General features: G+C 33.6%; 2 protein-coding genes across 2 annotated transcripts; both read right to left on the bottom strand.

The window, feature by feature from the left end:
• Positions 1–5,022: 5,022 nt before the first annotated feature.
• Positions 5,023–7,326, bottom strand: LOC149527636 (putative receptor-like protein kinase At2g42960). Its single transcript, XM_089785780.1, has 4 exons — positions 7,193–7,326; positions 6,975–7,104; positions 6,625–6,834; positions 5,023–5,654 (listed from the first exon to the last, which is right to left on the bottom strand). The coding sequence occupies exons 1-4, from the start codon at positions 7,204–7,206 to the stop codon at positions 5,532–5,534; spliced, it is 477 nt and encodes a 158-aa protein (XP_089641906.1). The 5' UTR covers positions 7,207–7,326; the 3' UTR covers positions 5,023–5,531.
• On the bottom strand, positions 7,189–8,833 carry LOC110429376 (putative receptor-like protein kinase At2g42960). The gene is given in 5 exon segments (XM_021445394.2): positions 7,189–7,328; positions 7,331–7,362; positions 7,668–7,790; positions 7,977–8,081; positions 8,169–8,833. Coding segments are annotated over 5 exon segments (1,065 nt in total).
• Positions 8,834–9,663: the final 830 nt, after the last annotated feature.

A 9,663-nucleotide genomic window follows, 5' to 3' on the forward strand; every position in this document is an offset into this window, starting at 1 on the left:
AGCCCCTGTACTCATCGAACATGACCAAACACTCAGAGCCTCAACATAAAAGACCATCATAGAAACCCTGCTCAACGCGTCACAGAAACCATTCGAAACAGCTTACTATCAGGCTCCATGAGGAAAGACCACCAAGCTTCCATAGGCTGCAATGTGAGAACGGTGCCTTGCTACGGGGAGAACTCCACTACACAGCTCCTTTGGAAAGAGCTGGATATCAAACATACCCGCTCAGCTCAGTTGGAACAGAGAGCAAAAACCAAAACGCCAGCAAGGGAAAACAGCAGTCTCGGTTGGTGAATTGCCCCCCCTTTTCTTCTTCCAAGCCTTTCACACAGATAGATATACGACTTAATTATCATCTGATAAATAAGATTTTATCAAGCGGATTTGATGAGCATAATTTTGTGCTAATCAAAAGCAAAGCCCCGCAACTCATATTGTTTCTTTCATTTTAAAATCCCACATTAATCTTTTTATTTTTTGTTTTGCCTCTTTCTGCAAGTAAGGCAAGCGTGCGGATGCCATCCACCAGCAGGTTGGCTGAGCTAGCTTGGACAAAACCTCCAAATTTTGATCGATATGAATGGGACTGTGGAAGTAAGCAGAGATGGCTATTGGGCAGGTTGTGATGAGTTGGTTTTATTTAGGATTTTGGTCATATTAGGCTTTAGTTGATTTCAAGTTTAGCTTTAGGTTTATACGCTTCACAAATTGATTTTTTTTTTTTTTTGGTTAAGTGAATAGTTTTATCGATGTATCAAATTGATACAAGTTTGTTGAAAGTAGGAAACAGAGACATAACACAATTTCTGTTCTCCAGCATTCCTGGCACCCAGAAATGTTCATTAACCTTTGATACAAGAACCCAGTTCCTCATCAACACCCAGATCACCACATAACATTTCCAGTCTTAACCACCAAACCGAATAGACATTACAAATATGTATCAACCCGCCACATTGCAAGACCTATCATTGCAATTGCACCCATACACGTTTGATCAGTAGCTCTTCCAGCCTACATTGCCTTTACAGCCACGCCACGAATGATTGGTTGCGGTCCACCGCTTGCTTCGCTAAAGAATCAGCAAATTGATTTGCAGACATGCCAAAACAGCGCACACTCTGTAGCAACCCGTAATAAGTCAATAGCTTGAAAGGTTTTGCACCATTTCCATGATCTTTTATGTTTGTTGAGAACCCATCTTGCCACCCTCGAATTAGACTCAATAACCAAAGAATTCTTTTCAATCCATGGCACATAACTCTGCATGGTCAGATTTTGAAATCCACTGGGACCAAAAAATAAAGGCAAGATTTTGAAATTCATTGGAACATACTCTGGCTCCATTGCAATAAATCCTTATTGGCTTTTCAAAATGAAAAAGAAATTGAGGTAACTTGGTCCAGGTCCAGGGATATGTAAGAGCTGGGCTATTGTTCGACTGTGACCCAGATGAGAAATGGCGTAAGAATAACACTCAACCCAAATAGCCTAAGCTGCGCTGTCCGGGCTCGTTTGACAGATGTTGAAGCAGTTACTAGCGTTTGCGAATGTTCTTACCCTTTTCGCTTGTGTCCAACCTCATCATGCAGTGTGATTAGACCTGTCAAAATGGTCCGAACCTATAAGGTCGGTTTATTTTTATTAAATATGGGGTGGATTGGGTTAAAAATTTTTGATCGATATTTGAATCGGGCTTAAATGGACCAGCCACAAATCAGTGGGTGATGTGGGTGGGGCAGGGCCAGCCCATGGGCCAAAAAATAATTTTAATTAATTTAATAATTTTATATATTTAATTATAAAAATAATAATTTAGTTACAATGTATTGTTTATTTATATATTTCAATATCTTTAATCTTCACTTGTCAATTAAAAATTTTAATTTAAATTAAAACTTATTATCTCTTTTTCTTTTATGGTAATGAATATTAGATGATAAATTGATAATAATTCAGACCTTGAGACATCATTGCTGTCTCAATAAGATTTAAATGTTTTACTTGAGAATGAAGATTGAGGAGGATATAAATGAGTCTTGAAATTTTTTATTTGGTTATATACTTATGTTTATAAGATAATAGTTTGTGTTAAAGCTTTAAACTTATTATGTATTTTTTTTTTTTTTTATATTTGGTGTAATTTATTTATTTGTAACATGTTTTTATTATTCAATTTATGAATTAAATCATAGAACAATTTTATTAATAAAAATTTATCAAGTAAAATTATAAAATTAATTATTTTTTTTGAAAAAAATAAAAATGGGTCGGCCCAACCCAACCCATAGGCTAACAAGGGGTGGCTAAATATTGAAAATTTGAAATTTTATTTAATTTGATGTAATGTATTTGTTATTTATTTTTGATGTAATTTATTGTTTGTAATATGTTTTTATTATTTAATTTATGGACTAAATCATGTATAGTTGTATACTTGTATTGATGAGTAGTAGAAATATTTTTTTTGAAAAAAATGGACTAGCCCGGCCTGGCCCATGGGCTAGCAAGGGGTGGGCTGGGTTGAACATTTTGTAGCCCATATAAAATATGGGCTGGCCCGGCCTTACCCATATTTTTTCAACCCACAAGGGCTAGGGCCGGGTTGGGTCAGGCCGGCCCATATTGACAGGTCTAAGTGTGATAGATATCCTGACCTCCATATTTGTCCACAAAATCATTAGGTGGCGTTTGGTACATTACAATACAATTTGATTATAGGTAATGTGATTGCAAGCAATGTGATTACAGGGAAAATAACATTACAGTGTTTGGTATATAAGTAAAATAATGATTAAAATACAGGGAATATAACATTGCAGTGTTGTTTACAAGTACTTTAGTGGGAATGTAATGCTAATTGTCAAAATTACCCTAATTATTAAATATAATTTTAATATATTTATATTTTTATTATTAATTTTTATATAATATCATTTCTTAAATATATTTTTAATATCATATATTTTATTTTTATTATTATTATAATATTTTATATTTTTATTTAATATATTTATATTTATATTAATTTTTATATAATATCATATTTTAAATATATTTTTAATGTCATATATTTTATTTTTATTTATTATTATAATATTTTATATTTTATGTTTAATATATTTATATTTACATTATTAATTTTTATATAATATCATATTTAAATATATATTTTAATGTCATATATTTATTTTTATTTATTATTATAATTTTATATATTTTATTTTCATTTCTTTAATATATTTTTTATATTATATATTTTTTTTAATTTGTTTTATCTATATTATATAATATTAATTTTTTATATTTATTTTATTTTAATTTTTATTCTATATTATATATTATTTTAATTATAATATTATAAAATATTTTTAATAAGATAATAAAGTTGAAAGGTAAAATTGTCTTTAGAACATTGCAGAGTGCAATGTAATATGATTGCATTGTTTTGGACTGCAATCACATTACATCATTGGCTGCAATGTGATTGCATTGCAATCTTACATTGCAGTGATCTGTTACAAAACAAACACTGTAAGTATTTAATAAGCCACATTGCAGGGAATGTGGCTTACATCCCTGATACCAAACGCCACCTTAATGCTTACTTAGACCCATCTCTCTTTAAATATAATTCTTTCAATAGAAATTAATGATTTAATCTGTTTTAAAATTAGAAAAAAATCACAGGGTGATAAATAACAAAAAAGAAATGCATGTGTCAAGAAAGGAGAAAAACCCCAGTAATGTAAGTATAATATATATATATATATATTACAAATAAAAATGATGAAGGCTAATTTACGAATATAACAAAATTTGATGTCCTTGTACTCATAATATAAGGAATATTAAATTTTGTAACATTCTGACTCTTAAATGTTCACCGCCAATTAAACTTTTAAAGTTGACAAGATTTACATCTAATTTTTTAATAATAAATATCATAAAAGGATAGTGCAGGCATACAACGAACAATGGTAGCTCTAAAAGTTATATATTTATATAATATTATGGGTTTTTAATAGGTAAGTAGAATCATTCTCATGATTAGGATCGGTTTGATTCTTCTGTTTTAGAGAATGGGATTTAAATTTGACTTTTTAAATGGAGAGAATACATGTACTTATGTTATTACTGTTTATCAAAATATTCGGATATGCAACATGTAACGCATTCTACCATGTACGTGAGAAGCACCAACAATTGACAACGTTATTAGACGTGCCAATCCAGATTCCAGGATCCAAACAAAGTCAAAAATGTCAACAAAAAAAAAATTCTCTGGACCCTGCTCTTCGGCTTCATACGAGCCCTAACGAGAGAGCCCGAAAACGAACCTTAGAAGCTAAGGAAAACAATTGGATATCTTATATTATCTGATTCAATTAAGTAAAATTAAATAAAAAATTATTCTTTTTTGATTTTATTTATAAAGAGAGATAGAGGGTCACTAAGCGGGAATTATAACAAACCACAGCCCATAGGAAAAATGTAATTGCTTAATGCAAACGGTAACTTGACCACTCAACTGAAACTGGTTTAAGGTATAATTCAAACATCATCATACATGGAACACTTCACAATTCAAACTATCCCATCTAACTTTATTAAATTGGAAACGCTAAGTCTAATCTAAAATGACGTTTTACCAGAACTAGCAAACACCGTGTATTGTATGATATAAGTTTCAGCTTCTGAGAGGTTTTCTATTCTTAACGTCTACTTTTTGAAATATACGCTCAGTGGGGAGGCCAGCGTTCAAGAAAAGCATCATCAAAGCTAATAAAGAAATCTTATACAGCAAGTCAATTCATTAGGACCACTGCTTGATTACTGTAAGCTCCGAGGAGACAATGCATCATGATGGAAAATGAATTCTAAGACAGAAAAGAGTCTATAAAAAGGATTTGACTAGGTGAAGTAAAGAGAAACCAAGCCAGTGGGAGTGGTTTTCTTGCATCATTACAAGGGTAAACAAAGTGCAAGGCATTTACTGTATAAAGAGGAAAAAAGGGCACTGAAAATGATCATTGATTCTTCAATACTTTGATGGTTGGTACAAATAATAAATTTAAAAAAAAGGAGCAAAAAGTGATATAAAATATAAATTCAATTACCATCCAAAGAACAGTAATTGAAACCCAGGGGTAAAAAAAAAGACATAAAAAATAATAATCTTACAGTAGTATAAAAGACAGCCCACCGGTCCCCGAGACACACCTGTACAACAAGAACCTCTATCTCTCTCTCTCTCTCTCTCTTTCTGATGTTACCCTTTCATCTGCTTGAAAGCAGCTTTTCATCCTGATGTGGTGGTGACCAAATGTGTGATATGCCCAAGGAAGCAGTAAAGAAACAGCTGCCAGTAATTCAAAATCCTAATGGGCTATCTTCAAGCTGATTCCTCCCATGGAAGCAGGAAATTTCTCCAAAACAAACAAACTTTGGGATGTATATGTATCAATGGGTTACTGAAAGCTTTAAATTGACACAATTATTCACCAAGTCATGCTTTGTCAGTCCTACTCGTGAGTCGTCTCAGCCACATTGCTCTGTGATTCCCCTGCCTTGCTCTCCATATCGTTTGATTCCTTCATTGATTCAATTTCCATGCTGGCTGTACGGCTCTTTCTGTTCCTCCGGTCCTGAATAAGATTTTAGAATTCTATATCAGGGCTTTGTCAATGGAACTCGTTGCATGATGATCATAGAAAAATAAGAAAAAGTTAAAAAAAAAACACAACCTTATATCTCAGTTAATGAATGGAAATATCTTGACCAATTTGGGAAAGGTTCAAGGAACTACAAAAAAGGCCAACACAAGCTAGGGAAAAAGTTTGAGGACATTCAAAACCACATAATTTTGTCATTTAATGGTTTATCATTGAAGGAAAATCTCCACTGGATGGTCATCATCTCACTTTAAACAGAGTACAGACGTGACCACAAAGCTCTGCAGGATAAAGACATGACAAATAATTTAATGATTCATGTTTCCTTTTGTTGCATCAGTCATTTGGTAGAAAGTAGAAAGTTATGAAAGCCTTCATGGTACCAGCTGTCTGTTTTATAGATAGGATTGGGTTTCCAAATGAAAAGAATCGAACTGTTTGTATCACAAGATAGGATGTGCTCATTCAAAAGAAATAAAGTAATAGATAAGAGTAAAGACCAGATCATACTAAATGTCATGTGAGAATATGACTACAAGCTTGAGCATCAGAAATTCATATAACATCAAAAATATTTCAGAGACTTCATGAATTGCGCTGAGGCATCATACCATGGTTATTAAACTAAAATAACAAATATAGAGATTATTCCCACCAGCACCTACTCAGGATAGCATAGGTTCTCTGCCTAGTGGATTCTCGTTCGTTCTTTTCAGTTTCTCCCTTAAAGTATGTAATAATGAAGGGAGGACAGGGGATGCAAAGGACTGATGCTGTACCAAAGATACTGACTACAGAACTACCTATTTCACGTACTAAAATTTGCACATCTCATTGCCAAAGATATGCACTACACCTATTACACAAATATTTCATGAAAAGAAGCCATAAAGAAATAGACATGAAAATAATATTAATCAACCACCAAATAGAATCCTTATACCTCACGAAATGGGTATTCATCAGCTTCAAGCATTCGTACAACCTGACTCATTTTGGGTCGCTTATCTGCATCAGGATCAACGCATCTAAGTGCCACCAAAAGAGCACGTTTGAGTGCACGTGTTGTGGGTCTAACTTCAAGATTTGGATCCACTACTTCCTCTGCTCTTCTTGTTCCAACCATCATCTTAAGCCACTCAACAAGGTTGACCTGCAATATGCATATGGTGTGCTGATGAGAAATTCTTGCACAAATTAGCTTAAGTTATATGAACAGAAAGAACTAAACACTGTGAGGGGGAAAGAGAGGAGAGTTTGATAGAAACAGTGTCAGTCTGAATTGAATAGTACCTCACTAGCTGGCCTCCCATAGTCGACAGGGTCTCTTCCAGTGACAGCCTCAAGCAGTAGTACACCAAAGCTATATATATCACTCCTCTCATTTAACAAACCAGTATTAGCATACTCTGGTGCCACATAACTGAAATTCACAGTAGAAAAATTTCAATCAGACGATACTCAGATACAGTGAAAGATTGTTCCTGGAGAGAATTAGAATTTAGAATTACCCAAATGTCCCCATAACTCTAGTTGTGATATGAGTCTCTCCAGAACCCAAGAGCTTGGCCAGTCCAAAATCAGAAACCTTGGCATTGAAATCATCATCAATCAAGATGTTACTTGATTTTATGTCCCGGTGAACAACTTTGGTTCTATTGCTTCATGCAAATAAGCAAGCCTGCAACCAATATATAAACCAGCTTTTCATCTCACTCAGTTTTTTAAGGCAAATGATAACTTTTTCCAATTATTTCTGGCATCAATTAAAATACTAATCAGAAGATGAAACATATTTCTAGCAATAATAAAATATCTAATGTTTTTTACTTTAACCAGAGAAGAGAGTTAAATGGTCAGAATTTGAATAAAACCTATATTTTATTTGAATGACAAAAGCACTTAAAGATTCACACTTCAAAATTTTTAAATCCAACAAAAATTATTAAAAAAAAAAAAAGCTTCAAGTTTGAATGGTGAACTTACGCCTTGGCAGTACCAAGAATAACCTTCATGCGAGCCTCCCAAGTAAGGGTACCATGCTGGCGCATTGCCCCATGTAGCCATTGTTCCAAGTTACCATTATTCACATATTCATATACCAGCATCCTATAAAATCAACCAGCAATTAAAGTTATAATCTGATTTGCAGTCAAATCAAACTCAAATAACTATAAAGACCGGGGTAGGATGAGAAAGGCTAGCATGCATTCACATATTAATACACAATTATGGTTAAAAGCGAAACTGCAATGAAATTGACGAATAAATCGATGAAACATATTCAAATTTCACCTGTGAACTCCTTCTATGCAATAACCCAAAAGCCGCACAAGATTCTTATGTCGAACATGACCAATGGCCTCCACTTCAACCCTAAACTCTTTTTCTGCCTGCCCCCTACAGATCCAATTCACCAATATTGCTACAAAATAAATAAAAACTGCATTAAAAGATATAAGATAGTGTCTCAGAAGATATCCTTACAGATTATTAAGAAGCTTCTTTACTGCTACTTCAGTTCTGTTGATCAGTCTGCCCCTGTAAACCACCCCATATCCACCCTCTCCAAGCACATTCTCTGTTGAGAAACGATTTGTTGCGAGCTCAAGATCCCTAAGAGTAAACCAGTGACCCCACCCAAGATGTGAAATTTCTGGCAGACCAACTAAGGGAGAGGCTGTTACTAGTCCTCCACATGACAATGCAGACTGCTTTCGGACTGTTCCAGAGCTCCCTTCTTCCCCTGAATGGGAACTAAAACCTCTCTCATGATGGTAAATTGAACTACATTGACTGATATTATCAGGATCACTCGATTTGCTTATCCCCAAATGAGCTAGCATTTTCTCTGAATTTTTATCACTTGATTTATCATGAACAGAAAGGAATAAACTTTCAGGATGATCATTGAAGCTCTGAACCCCAACCTTGTCAACCTTGATATCTTTTGAGACATTTGGTATTTGAGAAAGTGGGAACTTGTCTACTGATCTTCTGGATCTCCTTCGAAATGTAACCCATATAGATAAAATACAAAGAATCAACACTATAAATGCCCCAACAGATATACCAATCAAAACCCAAAGTTTTAGACCCAAAAATGATGTCTTCTTTGATAATTCAGCATTTAAGGCACCTTCAGATGACATATCTTATCTTCTGGGTTTTAACAGTCAAAATTGTATGTAGTCTCTTGCGGACAAAAGTTTAATGCATTCCTCTCTGCATACCACAAACATGTCATGTAACACCAGACATATCAAAATGAGCAACATGTTTAATAATTTTCAAAGTCCATAGATGCATTTTTTATCAAATTTTATGCAGAATAGGCTAGATGTGATTGACATTTCATCCATGCTCATCAAAACCATCCTTACACTCAAATCGGAAGACCCAAAAAGATAATAAATTCCATAAGATTCTTAGCTTAATCTGCACCCACTTAAAAGAACCAAAAAGATGAAAAAGAAAAGGATAAAACATAGCAGGAGAATCTGATACCACATGTAATGAAGTTTATGACATTTTTAACAGTTTCTTGAGTTAAAAAAAAAACTACTTTTTTTATGCATTTAACAAATCAAGAAAAACCATTCTTTAAACAAGGCAGACCAATAAATATTTCACAATTAACTCAACATTCCATGATAAAAATACGCCCCAAAAAAGAACTCCATTTCTATTGAAAAATGAATAAACTTGTGAAAAAGCATCACTTGTGATCCAAGTAAGAGACAGAAAAAGTAATTCAAAAAGAGAAAGCATTTACCTTGATCTTCTTCCTTGAGCATTCACAGAAGCAAAGAAAAAGCCTTTTATTTTAGCATCCAAGAGGGACTCTCAATGAGCAAAAGATAAGAAGCCAATGCAGAACAAAACCCAAAGGCCAGAAAAGAGGTATAGCTGCAATTGCAAAGAGGAGTAGTTTACAAGTAGAAGCCTTTTCTTTTTTCTTTTCTTTTTTTTTTTCTGTTGT

This window comes from Theobroma umbraticum, unplaced genomic scaffold (genome assembly GCF_002168275.2).
Source record: "Theobroma umbraticum cultivar Fairchild unplaced genomic scaffold, ASM216827v3 scaffold_44.0, whole genome shotgun sequence".
Classification (NCBI taxonomy): Eukaryota; Viridiplantae; Streptophyta; class Magnoliopsida; order Malvales; family Malvaceae; genus Theobroma; species Theobroma umbraticum.

Bases quoted from the DNA above. Each gene is read 5' to 3' on its own strand.
- LOC149527636 (XM_089785780.1), bottom strand. The intron at 6,835-6,974 runs GTACTATTCAAT...TGCATATTGCAG, and splicing joins ATGGGAGGCCAGCTAGTGAG to GTCAACCTTGTTGAGTGGCT. The intron at 5,655-6,624 runs GTATAAGGATTC...AATCTTATTCAG, and splicing joins ATGAATACCCATTTCGTGAG to GACCGGAGGAACAGAAAGAG.